This window comes from Rana temporaria, chromosome 3, assembly GCF_905171775.1.
Source record: "Rana temporaria chromosome 3, aRanTem1.1, whole genome shotgun sequence".
Lineage (NCBI taxonomy): Eukaryota > Metazoa > Chordata > Amphibia > Anura > Ranidae > Rana > Rana temporaria.
The window spans coordinates 123,186,880-123,201,325 of record NC_053491.1 but is presented as its reverse complement, the minus strand read 5'-3'; the positions used below and the strand labels follow the sequence as shown (position 1 = coordinate 123,201,325).

Genomic DNA, 14,446 nt, shown 5'->3' with positions numbered 1-14,446 from the left:
CCTTAGTTTCTTATTATGCCCCCAACAGTGGACAAACTCACTTCTTCTCCAAATTGTTTTCCACTCTCGCACCACACTTCGAGGGTAGGGTGATTTTGGGTGGGGATTCTAATATTACTTTTGATAATATCCTTGATAAATCTACAGCAGGGATCCCCCATCTCAAAAGACCTCCTAAACAAAGCCTCCACATCGCACGTCTTCTACACTCTCTAGGTCTCATTGACACTTGGAGGGAACTTAACCCTACAATGAAAGACTATACACATTACTCGGCACCCCACAAAACTTATGCCAGAATTGATCATATCTTTTTACCAGTTTCTGACATTCATGCTGCTTCGCATGCATCTATCTCTGATGTCCCTTGGTCGGACCACTCCTTGGTGCTCGTTAAGCTCTCTGACACTGTTACCCCTTCCGGGCCCCGCCCGTGGCGCCTTAATGCTTCACTTCTCTCCAACCCGGTACACTGTACTATGTTGGTGAAGGAGATTCGGGAATATTTTGAGAACAATGACAATAACGAGATCTCCCCCAGCTCCCTTTGGGGTGCTCATAAAGCAGTACTGAGGGGAAAGATCATCCAGCTTTCATCGAAACTGAGGCGGGAACGGAAGGTGGACATAGAAAAACTTGAGAGAGATTTCAAATTTCTAAGTAGGTCCCATAAGCGAAACCCATCTCGGTCTTCCCTTACCAAATTGGATTCTGCCAGACTAGCGCTCAACTTGGCCCTCACATCTTCGGCGGATAAACATCTTCAATGGCAAAATAGTAAATTTTACATGAGGGCGAACAAGTTTGGCCCTCAACTAGCGGCCAAACTCACCCCCAAATTGCGGACGTATGCGATTCCTAAGATTAAGGCCTCGAACGGAATGTTAACCCAGAACCCTGAAAAAATTCTTAAGACCTTCCAATCATTCTACTCTACTCTGTACTCTTCTGACACGCGACACTCTCAGACAGACCTTGACGCCTTCCTGCAGAATGTCCCTCTTCCCAGACTTTTGGACTCCCATCGTGCTACTCTTGACTCACCATTTCAGGTAGCGGAGATTAGTGCAGTCATTAAAGATCTTAAGACAGACTCTGCCCCGGGCCCTGACGGGTTCTCTAACCTTTATTACAAAACTTTCTCTGAGATTCTGGCCCCTTATCTGGTCCGTTTCTTTAATTCCTTGCGCAGGGATTCCTTGGCGGATCCCTCGGCGAACCTAGCTTTTATCTCTGTAATCCCTAAACCGGGGAAGGACCCTAGCGAAGTAAGCAATTATAGACCAATCTCGTTGATTAATAACGATTTGAAGATAATGACAAAAGTTTTAGCGAATAGAATGGCTCTCTTTATTGGTTCTTACATTCACAAGGACCAGGTGGGCTTCATACCGGGGAGACAGGGACCGGACCAGATACGGAGGGCAGTAGATATTATTTCACTTATGAGGTCAGGTTGGGATGGCGGCTCGCCCCAGGAAGGCTACTTACTTTCTATCGATTTACAGAAGGCGTTTGATACGGTAGAGTGGCCCTATCTTTTCGCTTTGCTCCGTAAATGGGGTTTTGGCCCTAATTTTCTCAAAATTCTAGAGGCACTCTATTCCCAGCCGGTAGCACGGGTTGGGTTCCAGGGTCACCTCTCAGAACAATTCTCAATCAGGAAGGGTACAAGACAGGGCTGCCCCCTTTCCCCCCTTCTCTTCGCGGTAGCCATTGAAACTTTGGCTATCGCGATCAGAAATCATCCGGACATCCAGGGAGTTCGCTGTGGCCAATCGACACATAAATGCGCCTTGTTCGCAGATGATGTCCTTCTTTTTATCACCTCTCCACTCACCTCGACCCCCAATGTGTTCCACCTTCTTAACGATTTCGGTAGCGTATCAGGTCTCAAAGTTAATATGTCCAAATCTGTAGCCCTCAACGTTTCCCTCCCTCAGTCCCAAGTTGATAGTCTGAAAAGCCACTTTCCCTTCTCCTGGAACTCTGCTTCTATTCCCTACTTAGGCATTAACCTTACTTCTCAGACTGAGCTTCTACATAAACACAATTATCCACCCATGGTTAAAAAGTTAACGGAAGATTTACGCCAATGGTCCCTTTATAATTTATCTTGGCTTGGCCGTGTTAACGCGGTTAAGATGACCCTTTTGCCCAAAATCTTATATCTTTTCCGCTCCCTGCCCATCCCGATCACCAAAACATATATTGATTCTCTTCAATCCGCTATAACTCAATTTATTTGGGACAAGAAGGGTAACCGCCTTTCTAAGACGGTTCTATTTAGGCCTAGATTGAAGGGTGGCCTTGGTCTACCTAATTTATGGTGGTACTACCGAGCGGCTCAACTTAGCCAGTTTTCGATAATATATCTAAAAGGTCCCAAACCTGACTGGGTCTCCATGGAAAGAACCGCTACCCCAGGGTTTACCCTAGACTTCCTTTTGTGGACCCACCCTAGGAACCGTCCCCCGATATTAGCTCCCACACTTTCCCATTCTATGTCTCTATGCGACTCACTTCACAAACTGAATTCACTGATATCCTGTTGGCACCCTTTGGCACACATATTCCACAACCCCCGATTCCCCCCCGGGTTAGACATCGTTGCCTTCAAATGGTGGCTTGACAAAGGCTTATACAGAATCGGCCACTTCTTCAACTCTAACGGACCCATCACTTTAAGCTATTGCATCTCTAGACTAAAAATGCCCCCATCCGAGAAATTTCGCTTTTTTCAACTTTCCCACTTTTTAAACCAGATTAGGAGAACCTGCCCGGTACAACCTTCCGTGACTCTCTACGAGCAGTGGTGTTCTTCGGCCATGGACACAAGAGGGGGTATTTCTTTAATTTATTCAGCTCTGGCAGAGCCTCTGGAGAAAGCGCTTTACATGACAGGCTGGGATCGTGACCTTGACCTCGATTGGTCCCTAGAACGATGGCACTCTAATTTAGCTCGTTCCTTCAAGGGCATTTTGAATGCTTCACTTGTTGAAGCGAGCCTTAAGGTCATGACTCGCTGGTACCTGGTCCCTACCCGCATTGCAAAATTTTATCCGCAATCCTCTCCCTTGTGTTTTAGGGGATGTGGGCTTACTGGCTCCCTCCTTCACATACTGTGGGAATGCCCTAGAATTCGATCCTTTTGGCATAAAATTTTCCACCTTGTCAGAAAACTCACGGGTGTGGGAGTTGCTCATGATCCCACCATAGCCTTACTCAACAACCCTATCCCTAAAATTCCCAAATGTACACAGGCGCTGATATTTTTTATCTTCTTGGGAGCCAAGATGACTATTACCAGAGCCTGGAAATCTCCTACAGTTTCTTTTATATTGGCCAAAAGAAAAATTTCCTGGATAATGACTAATGAGAAGATTTCCAATATTATTCTGGATAATGTAGATAGATTTAAATCCACCTGGGAACCTTGGGCCTCATATGTTGGAGTCCTACTCTGATTTTCTCCGATTGCCCATGAATCCTATGCATGCTAGGCCTTCCGTGTGTCTCCTGTTTCCTGGCCTTCTGTTCTTCTCCTCTTCCTCTTTTTGTTTTATTTTTTCTCTTTGTTCTGTTTTTTCTTCTCTCTTCTTTCTTCCTTCTGCTATACTTTCTTAGTCTATTTAATTTAGCTAACGATGCATTTCCCTTAGGCATTTCCCTCCTGATTGAATGCTGTTTTACTGTTTGCATTGAGGGTCTACTGAGTATCCTAAGCGGATTTAGAGGTGTTGGGTTTATTTCCCTCTCTTCTGGCTCCTATGTTTTGATGGCCCTCTAGTTATGTTCAAATTGATCCTGGATCAGAGTTTCGTACAAATTAACATGCCTTTCCATGTCCCTGTTAGTTTTGATAGGGTGAATGTTATTTTGGGAGTATTCCTGGGTCGCTCACTCCTGGGGCAGTGTGATCCCTTTTTGGGGCTCTGGGGGAGAGTGAGATGGGAGTACCAACCATCTTAGCTTGACATTAATGTAAGTGTTTTTCCTTGTTTTTTTTTTCTTTTCTTTTTTTATGCTGTTATGGATCTGGCTAATCACAGTATTATATAGCTCTGGTCATATTTTGCCTTTCTCTGTATAACTGCAAAATTTTCAATAAATATTATTGCCAAAAAAAAAAAAAAAAAAAAAAAAAAGAAGTATTTACTAGTTCTGCTCAGTCCCTGTCATGTACTATAGTTTTCTCTTAAGTTGCTTGATATTGAAAGTTGCTGGCAATGTGTCTACAGGAAAAAAAACTGACTGAAAGGCAATACCATGCCTTTCCAGGGCACTTGCAGATATAAAAAATAAAACTGCCCTTTCTGACAAACTTTGGCAATGCAATTCAATTAATGCTGTGAAAGGAGATTGCATAGTGAGACAAACAAAGGTCTGAGCAACAAAATTATGGTGGCAATAGTTCCTGCTGGGCAAATGACAAAAGCATGTACACTGGGCTCCAAACTTGTTAATGCCGAGTGATTATTTTTACATTAAACACCCATTGGTTGTATTAAGAATCCAATAGTGCAAATGCTTAAGAGTTAAAAATGTCACAAATTAAAAACAGCGTGCCCGTTTAAGACTTAGTAGCATCCTGTGAATGAATAGACTGCAACCACCATCAACCACTGCAGCTGATGGCTTGTGGTTCCGAATGGACTGTGAGGTCACTGATGAGTGCTCTTGAAGTTCATTCACAAGTCCTGCAATTAGTAAACAGTCAGCCTGTATCAGAGGTAATGGCTGAAAGCTACAGGGCTTGTCTATAAAAGCCTGACATTGCACCCCTAATTCACTGATCAGGGGTGCAATCCTTTCCAGGCTCCTGTAGGAAAAAAAATGCACATGCATATTTGCATTTATTCTTTTTCCTTAAAAGGTGAATTTATCCTTCAAAGAATAATTAAACCATGATGATGTGCACTTTATGTTGCTGTATTGTCACCCTTTCTTTGGAACTGGTAATTTTCTCCCAATCCTCCCTGAAACCAGCACAGCCTTTAAAAACCTATTTTTTTTCTCTTCCTTAAACCTTGCTCCTGCTCTGCATGGACAGCCTCTAGTAATATTGCAAATGCACAGTGCAAATAGTCAGGCCTCAGTCTGAAAACAAGTTGCCATAGTGCTGTGACATAGGTATCATGTCACAGCACACCCCCTTGGCAATTAGTAGTCATCAGTGGACTATATGCACATATTCAACCCCCATGGTGTCACTGTTAATATGGGGATTCAATTAAAATAAAGAATATCAATGAGAATCTATATAAATTATCAAGATGAGTGATTGTCAGCACAACATGGTGCTCTTGCAGATTATAGCACAAGCAAGTGTCATGATTGTGTGATAATCAGTGCATGCACAAGTGATGTGAACAGGAAAAATAAACAATGATATCTCATAAACATCAAGGCTTTAGATGATTTGGAAAGTAGATACAAGTTGTATGCTTAATATACTGTGTACTTGCAGATGCAGGAAAGTTTCTATGCTGAGTTTATTCCACTTTAAAATAACTCCATGGGAGTAAGGCCCCTTTCAGACTGGGGCGGGAGCTGCGGTGGCGGTATAACGCCGCTAAAAATAGCGGCGCTATACCGCCGGAATTGCCGCGGGTATCAGCCGCTAGCGGTGCGGTATTAACCCCGCTAGCGGCCGATAAAGAGTTAATACCGCCCGCAATGCGCCTCTATAGAGGCGCATTGCGGGCGGTATTGCCGCGGTTTCCCATTGTTTTCAATGGGAAGGAGCGCTGAAGGAGCGGTATACATGCCGCTCCTCTCACCGCTCCAAAGATGCTGCTGACAGGAGATTTTTTTGTCTCCCGCCAGCGCATCGCCTCAGTGTGAAAGCCCTCGGGCTTTCACATTGAGTCTGCAGTGAAGGAGTTTTTCAGGCGGGATAGCAGCGCTATTTTTAGCGCTGTACCGCCTGAAAAACTCCTCAATGTGAAAGGGGCCTAAGGCTGGATTCACACTATGTGATATATTTAGCACACATTAAATGCATTGTGCATTGTCATGGGGTTTTCTTTCTTTTTTTTTTACCATTTTGTTTTGCTGTATATTTTTCTTTTTTTTTCCACAAGTGAAGCAAAATTACTATTGGAATGAATACAGAACTTGATTTGTTAATATTGAAATTAAGACTATAAGACTATTAACCAAACTTGGTATTAATTGGCCGCAGCCATTTTTATTGTTGGTATTAATAATAATAAAGTTATTGCTTATACATATCTTTAAATATTCTCAATCATATACTCCATAACTGTATTATTACACATAAATTAGTCCAACCATCACAGCTTGAACTAATAATACTATAACTTAACAAAAAACTGTCCCCTTAAGACAAAGAAACTTAACCAAACCACACAACATTGGGCTGCAACACCTGGGTGGGTAGGGAGGACGTGTCTTCTTTAGCTGTCACCACCGCTCTGATGAATAACACATTTTTTCTCTCCTATATATAGGTACTCTAGGACTAGGTCACCTGACCTAATAGACAAATATTCCAGAAACAGCTATATTCTTATGTCTATCTCATTCCCATTTGATGGGTAACTTAATCATTCCCCCTCCTTTCTTTCTCTTAACTCTTGCTAGTATAACCATACAGGTTATGGTTAGAAGGCATTAAAACAATAAAAAAAAAGCATTCTGTTTTATTTGAATCCCTTCTCACGATAACTTGGTTATCCTGTCTTGCTTGATCGCAAGCCCTACTACATTAAAGCCATGGTTTTCTTACACTTGCCAAATAGCCTGAAACTGCTGTGATTACCGCGTGTTTTAAGAAGGTCTGAAACTGAATTATATTTGTATAAACTCCCTCGCCACATCTAAGTCCTTGTCCCTTACCATGCAAAGAAAACCAATGCTTCAGCAATCTTTTATAGTGCCATATAGGCAATCCTTGAAAACACTTTTTATCAGAGAAGCCTATCCTGCCCCCGTTTAACAACTGCTCATCCCCCCCACCCTCCCAGTTATTACCTAATCTATCACTTGTCCCTCCCTTTTAGATTGTTAGCTCTAATGAGCAGGACCCTCTGATTCCTCCTGTATTGACTTAGATTGCACCTGTATTGACTGCCCTAATGTTATAAAGTGCTGCCAAACTGTTGGCGCTATTTAAATCCTGTATAATAACAATAATAATATATCTGTCTCATATTCTCCTTTATTCAGAAAGCCTTTAACAAATTGAAAGTTTCAAAAGTAATTTCAAAAACTGCCAAGATTTGGGTGTAAAGCTCCTCTGATTTTCACCTTTACTGCAATAGATAGTTCAATACACTTCATTACCATGACATATATTTGAGGAAAATATAATAAATTTGAGATTTACATCTTCCTAGAATATATTGAAGGCAGCTATTCCATAAGCATGAAAGTGAATCTACTAGAATTTCCAAATAAAGAGGTCAGTAATGGCAACCTTCATACTTCTCTCAGCACATATTTCTGTATGTCATTTCTGGTGCAGTTTGCAAATTGATTGTTGCTTGTTTTGTTACCAAGCATAAATCTAATCTAAGACAAATGATAAATGAGGCCGATTTTTAGGTGGGGGGAAAAAAACATCAATTATGAAGCTGATTATCTTATTATCCTACTTTTTATTTTCAAATTTACATACAATTTTGCAGAAGGTGGAGTTATGCTTTCAATGTATTGTAACTGTTAGAAACGCTAATGATCTGCTAAAATAACTAATATTCTGAAAAACATTTAACTTTTGAAATGAAGATTGTCGCAAGGAGAGTATGGAAAGTGTTTATCCCATTTAATGACCACGTAACACCGATATACGTCGGCAGAGCGGCACGGCTGGGCATAAGCACGTACAGGTACGTCGCCTTTAAGAGCCCAGCTGTGGGTCCCACTCACGACACGGTTCTGAGCTCCGTGACCGTGCCCGTGGGACCCTCGGACCCAATCGCCGCCAGTGTCCCACGATCGGGTCACAGAGCAGAAGAACGGGGAGAGGTAAGTGTAAACAAACATTTCCCCGTTCTTCCTAGTGAGAGTGTCACTGATTGTCTGTTCCCTGTCTTAGGGAACGATGATCAGTGATGTCACACGCCAAGCCACGCCCCCACACAGTAAGAATCACTCCCTTAGGGAACACTTAACCCCTTCAGCGCCCCCTACAGGTTAACCCCTTCACTGTCAGTTTCTTTTTCACAGTAACCAGTGCATTTTTATAGCACTGGTCGCTGTAAAAATGACAAAGGTCCCAAAATGGTGTCAAAAGTGTCCGATGTGTTCGCCATAATGTCGCAGTCACGATAAAAAATGCTGATCGCTGCCATTACTAGTAAAAAAAAATATTAATGAAAGTGCCCTAAAACTATCCCCTGTTTTGTAGAAGCTATAACTTTTGCGCAAACCAACCAATAAACGCTTATTGCATTTTTTTAACCAAAAATATGTAGAAGAATACGTATTGGCCTAAACTGAGAACATTTTTTTTTTTTACATATTTTTGGGGGATATTTATTATAGCAAAAAGTAAAAAATAATGCATTTTTTTCAAAATTGTCGCTCTATTTTTGTTTATAGCGCAGAGGTGATCAATTATCACCAAAAGAAAGCTCTATTTGTGGGAAACAAAGGACGTCAATTTTGTTTGGGAGCCACGTCGCACGACCGCTCAATTGTCAGTTAAAGCAACGCAGTACCGAATCGCAAAAAGGGGCCTGGTCCTTTAGCAACACAATGGTCCGGGGCTTAAGCGGTTAAACTGGTCACAAATTTAGGAGAACTATAAATGTCTATAAATGTTAATTGCTCAAAGTGTAATGTGGTCTTATTTCAGATGAAACTAAATTAGGGCTCTCACCCCAGTTTTACCATGCAATTGTTTTAGACTATTTTATTAAAGAAAAGAAATTGAACACATTCCAAAGTATGTTATATAGTTCTCTGCTTTTAGTTGAGCAAAGCCACACTTTTCTTTTCATAATGTCAGCACTAAACCCAATTAGAGCAGCAATGTGTTTATTTAAAGAACTGTTTTTATTCGCTCTCTTCTATTTGTATAGTAAATTAGAGGAATGTAGAAAACCTGTTATTGTGCTTTTATAGAACTATATATGTAGGAAAAAGGCATATCACAGCTGACAAACACCATTATGGAAAGTGATGGTGAAGCGCTGTGAACTAATAATAGAAGGGGATCTCAATACCTAACAAGTAGGTAACCCTAAAGTGAAATACATAAATAAATAAATAAATAAATAAATAGATACTAGGTGACTATTACAGGGAAAGAAAGGTGAATAAACAACATATAATGTGAACATAAAGTGACACGAATGTACCAGGCTGGATGAACCAGAAACACAGTGGTAAAGGTGCACGGATGTGAACCAAATAGTAGCTTACACAAACTAAAATAACTGTGTACAGAAACAGTGTATAACAGAAATACGTGAAAAATGGTCTATTAAAAAAAGTGACATCCCAGAAGACAGTCCGATGTGGCACGAATGTACCAGGCTGGATAAACCAGAGACACAATAGTGAAGGTGCACGGATGTGAACCAAAATAACTGTGTACAAAAACAATGTATAACAAAAATGCGTGAAAAAAAGTCTATTTAAAATAGTGACGTCCCAGAAGACAGTCCAGTCTAAAAGTAGGCAAACTTCGGTGCGCACACCTCTTGTGGTACTAGATGCTCACCTCAGAGTCATAGCACGGATGGCTCAAAGTACCAAACAATGTCTCCCTAGGGGGTACAGTCACACGGATTGAGGTTGAGATGAAGGGGGCTCCTCATCAAATATTCATACAAACATGGAAGCAAAAATAAATGGATAATAGCATAATCCTGTGGGAAACCTTGGAAATGATATATCACATATACACACACTCACATTGAGGCTGTGGATAGTGGACCTATCTCCACGAACACTGCGTTCGTATCCGGAACTGGTATGCTGGAGGATCACTGACAGACAAAACAACTCTCACGTCCACCTTCTCTGTATCTTCCACCTCCTGTCCGTAGTATCAGCCAGTGCTCAGGGGGTACAAGATGGAAGAAAAGAGAGGAAGGCCCATGGTGCAGTATCTTGTGAAATTTATTAGAGTACAAGTAGCAGCAAAGTAAAAACTCACATTTAAAATTGGGGCAGAAGCAAAACACCTACGAGCGGCGAGCTCGTCTCATCGCCGTCGGTCTGTGTCGGCTCTGTAACTCCTATTCCCTGGGAGTTACAGAGCCGACACAGACCGACGGCGATGAGACGAGCTCGCCGCTCGTAGGTGTTTTGCTTCTGCAAAACACCTACGTGTGACTGCACCCCCTAGGGAGACATTGTTTGGTACTTTGAGCCATCCGTGCTATGGCTCTGAGGTGAGCATCTAGTACCACAAGAGGTGTGCGCACCGAAGTTTGCCTACTTTTAGACTGGACTGTCTTCTGGGACGTCACTATTTTAAATAGACTTTTTTTCACGCATTTGTGTTATACATTGTTTTTGTACACAGTTATTTTGGTTCACATCCGTACACCTTCACTATTGTGTCTCTGGTTTATCCAGCCTGGTACATTCGTGCCACACCAGACTGTCTTCTGGGATGTCACTTTTTTTAATAGACCATTTTTCACGTATTTCTGTTATACACTGTTTCTGTACACAGTTATTTTAGTTTGTGTAAGCTACTATTTGGTTCACATCCGTGCACCTTTACCACTGTGTTTCTGGTTCATCCAGCCTGGTACATTCGTGTCACTTTATGTTCACATTATATGTTGTTTATTCACCTTTCTTTCCCTGTAATAGTCACCTAGTATCTATTTATTTATTTATTTATTTATTTATTTATGTATTTCACTTTAGGGTTACCTACTTGTTCGGTATTGAGATCCCCTTCTATTATTATTTCACAGCGCTTCACCATCACTTTCCATATTTATATTTTTTTCTGTGTAAGGCAGACTTTACGGTGATTGCAGCAGTGCCCCCCCGGTGTCCAGTACAGATAGCGCAAGAGTACTACTATTCCCTGACAAACACCATTGCTACTATTTATTTATACACCATGCATTATGTAGTTTTAAACATCAGAATCAAGAAATGTAAAAAGTTAATATTCCCAAAACATCTACAGTCTTCATTATAGGATTACATTTACTAAGTTTAATGTTTGTCACCTTCTCACTGGTTTGGACAAGTGTTGTTGTAGGTGAAATATGACCTCAAAACTCCTTACCTTTAATTTGTATAATAAATTCAAAATTCTCATAGGACCTTGCTTACCACTGGGAACAGCAGTGAAGTTTGTGTTTCTCCCTGCAATAGGGTTGGTTTTGGTGCACCATGGGAAAGGATGAGGGGATCCCGGTTCGAGTGGTGTTGAGGTGCCGCCCTCTGGTCACCAAGGAACAGAACGAAGGCTGCAGGAGGGACTTATACCAACGACAAGGAGAACAAGCCGAGTGTGGGCATCATCCCCAGAGTCATCAAGGCTTTGTTTAAGGAGATCGAGCAACGGTGTGGCTGGGAATTTCAAATCAAAGTTTCCTATTTAGAGATCTACAATGAAGAAATTGTGGATCTTCTCTACACTCGAGATAAAGCGACACACCTCAGCATCCGCGAGGAAGGCATTAAGATCTGTGGCCTCACTGAGCGTGATGTGAAGGATGCGGAGGATATGGTGTTTTGTCTGGAGATGGGGAATGGTGCCCTCACTGTGGCTTCCACAGCCATGAACTACCAGTCCTCCCGATCGCACACCATCTTCACCATCTCCCTCGAACAAAAGAAAATCGATGACAAAAACATCAGTTTCCGCTCCAAATTTCACCTTGTTGATTTGGCTGGGTCTGAAAGACAGAAAAAGACAAAGGCTGAAGGCGACCGTTTGAAGGAAGGTATCAGTATAAACCTTGGCCTGTTGTGTTTGGGAAACGTTATCAGCGCTTTGGGGGATATATCCAATCGAGGCGGATTTGTGCCCTACAGAGACTCAAAGCTGACCCGTCTTCTACAAGATTCCCTTGGGGGTAACAGTCACACACTGATGATAGCGTGTGTTAATCCCGCCAATTCAAACATGGAGGAGACACTTAATACCCTGCGCTATGCCGACCGAGCCAGAAAGCTAAAGAATAAGCCGATCGTCAACACGGATCCACAGGCTGCGGAAATTCAGCACCTGAAGCAGCAGGTACAAGATCTGCAGGTGATGTTGCTGCAAGCTCATGGAGGGACCCTTCCTGTACTGACCAATATGGAGCCAACCGATAACCTTCAGTCACTGCTGATAAAAACCAAAACTTTGGAAGAGGAAAATGGAAAATTAAGTCAAGAGCTGGGCGAAGCTGCAGAACAGATGGCCAATATTCTGGAGAAAATTATCTTGACTGAACTAGAAAATGAAAAATTAACCAATAAGATGAATGAGCTCCGACAACACGCAGCGTGCAAATTGAATCTCGAGAAGATGGTTGAGACCCTGGAAGACCAGGAAATGAAGGACAATGTAGAGGTCATCCGCAACTTGCAACAACTGATCACACACCTTCAGGATGAAGGATCGGTGGGTAGGTACCCACGTGGGTAGGTATCACATGGGTAGGTACAGAGCATGATGGGACTGTGAGGCCTATATAAATCCGACGCAAGCCGGGCTCACGTCATTGCAGCGAGAAGAGCCGGCCGGCGTGTCAACATCTGGAGAAGACGGAAGACGAGAAGAGAAGAAGATGACGTTACAGAAGAGCGGACTGACCGCCGCCAGTATAGCGGCGGCCAGCCCTGAAGGAGAAGGAACCGGACAGCGGGAGGAAGAACCGGGGTGCGCCGAGTCAAGAGCGGAGAGCGGCGAATATAGAAGAAGACCCCCCCAGATCTGAGAAGACCCCCGGAGCGGAGAAGACGTCACAGAAGAGCTGAGAAGACCCCCGGAGCGGAGAAGACGTCACAGAAGAGCGGTGAAGACCCCGGAGAGCAGGAGAAGACCCCCGGAAATCGGAAGAAGAAGCCTACCCTGGTAAAAGAGCTAAAGAAGACAGGGGAGGCCTCCGGAGCAGACTAATAAATATTTTAATACCCTGTGTGGTTTATTTGTGTTTTTTACCACTTTTCTTGCAGGTGAATGGGTAGGGGTACGATGTACCCCATACTCATTCACTTAGGGTGGGGGGCCGGTATCTGGGGGCCCCCTTATTAAAGGGGGCTCCCAGATTCCGATAAGCCTCCCGCCCGCATACCCCGACAACCAACGGCCAGGGTTGTCAGGAAGGGGCCCTGTCCTCATCAACATGGGGACAGGGTGCTCTGAGGTGGGGGGGCCGCAGTGCGCCCCCCTGCCCCAGAGCACCCAACCCCCCCATGTTGAGGGCATGCAGCCTGGTACGGCTCAGGAGGGGGGGGCGCTCGCTCGTCCCCACTCCCTTCCTGGCTGGCCGGGTAGCGTGCTTTGGATACGGGTCTGGTATGGATTGTAGGGGGACCCCCTACGCCGTTTTTTTCGGCGTAGGGGGGCTCTCCTTACAACCCATAACAGACCTAAGGGCCCGGTATGCTCCTGAGGGGGAACCCATGCCGGATTTTTATTTAAAATCCGGCGGGGACTTCCCCCTCAGGATTCATAACAAACGCCGCACACGTGTAGAATTGGCGGGAATCCAAGTCGGATCTCCCGTCGCTTCTATGACGCGCTTGCTGGGATGTGCTGTCACTATTCCAGTGAGTGTGAGATGTCGGCGAGATCTCGGCACCATGTCGCCGAGAATCAGCGCGATGCTGTCATGCTAAAAACACAATATCACAAACACCTACTGTACTTCAAGTTGCAAGTGCAAAAAAAATGTGCGCTACATCGAATGAAAAGCAATTCATGGCCTCGCCGGATTCTCCCTTCAAATTCACCACTCCCAAGGACTTGTGTACTCGTCGGAATCTCCAGCTTCGGATAAAGCGTAACCAGACCCGGGCACGGGCTCGAATCTCCAAGATGTCCAGGAAGTTGACCAGTGGGAACTGGCTAGCAAATGAGGTGGAGGTTCTTGTACGCACAGAGAAAGCCCAGGGGCATCTAAATGATCTACTTAAAGACAGAAAGATCCTGGCTGCAGCCCAGTTGAAGCAGAAGAAAGATGCAGGAGAACTCATTCCTCCGAAGATTCGATGCTCTTGTAAAACCCTTTGTGGTAATAAAATGTGCCGCTGCAGGAAGAGTATACAAGACTGTGGTGACGACTGCTTCTGTGATGTAGCAAAATGCTGCAACAGAGGACACTTTACGGACGACCCCGGCAGTGAGGATCCACCTCGGGAGTCTGATACTACTTCTGGTTTCCTTGGAGATGTCACTTTGGGAAGCTCATTCTTAACGGAACTCTGTGTCACGTCCAAGACAAAGGTTCTCGGTGGGACAAGTGGCAACAGACCGAAGTTCTCCATGAAGGTTCAGCGC

The 14,446-nt window shown here is 43.6% G+C and overlaps 1 protein-coding gene across 1 annotated transcript; it reads left to right on the top strand.

Annotated features, from left to right (window-relative positions):
- The first annotated feature begins 479 nt into the window (after positions 1-479).
- On the top strand, positions 480-12,589 carry LOC120930378 (chromosome-associated kinesin KIF4-like). Its single transcript, XM_040341569.1, has 2 exons — positions 480-1,450; positions 11,404-12,589. The coding sequence occupies exons 1-2, from the start codon at positions 480-482 to the stop codon at positions 12,587-12,589; spliced, it is 2,157 nt and encodes a 718-aa protein (XP_040197503.1).
- The last annotated feature ends 1,857 nt before the right edge of the window (positions 12,590-14,446 follow it).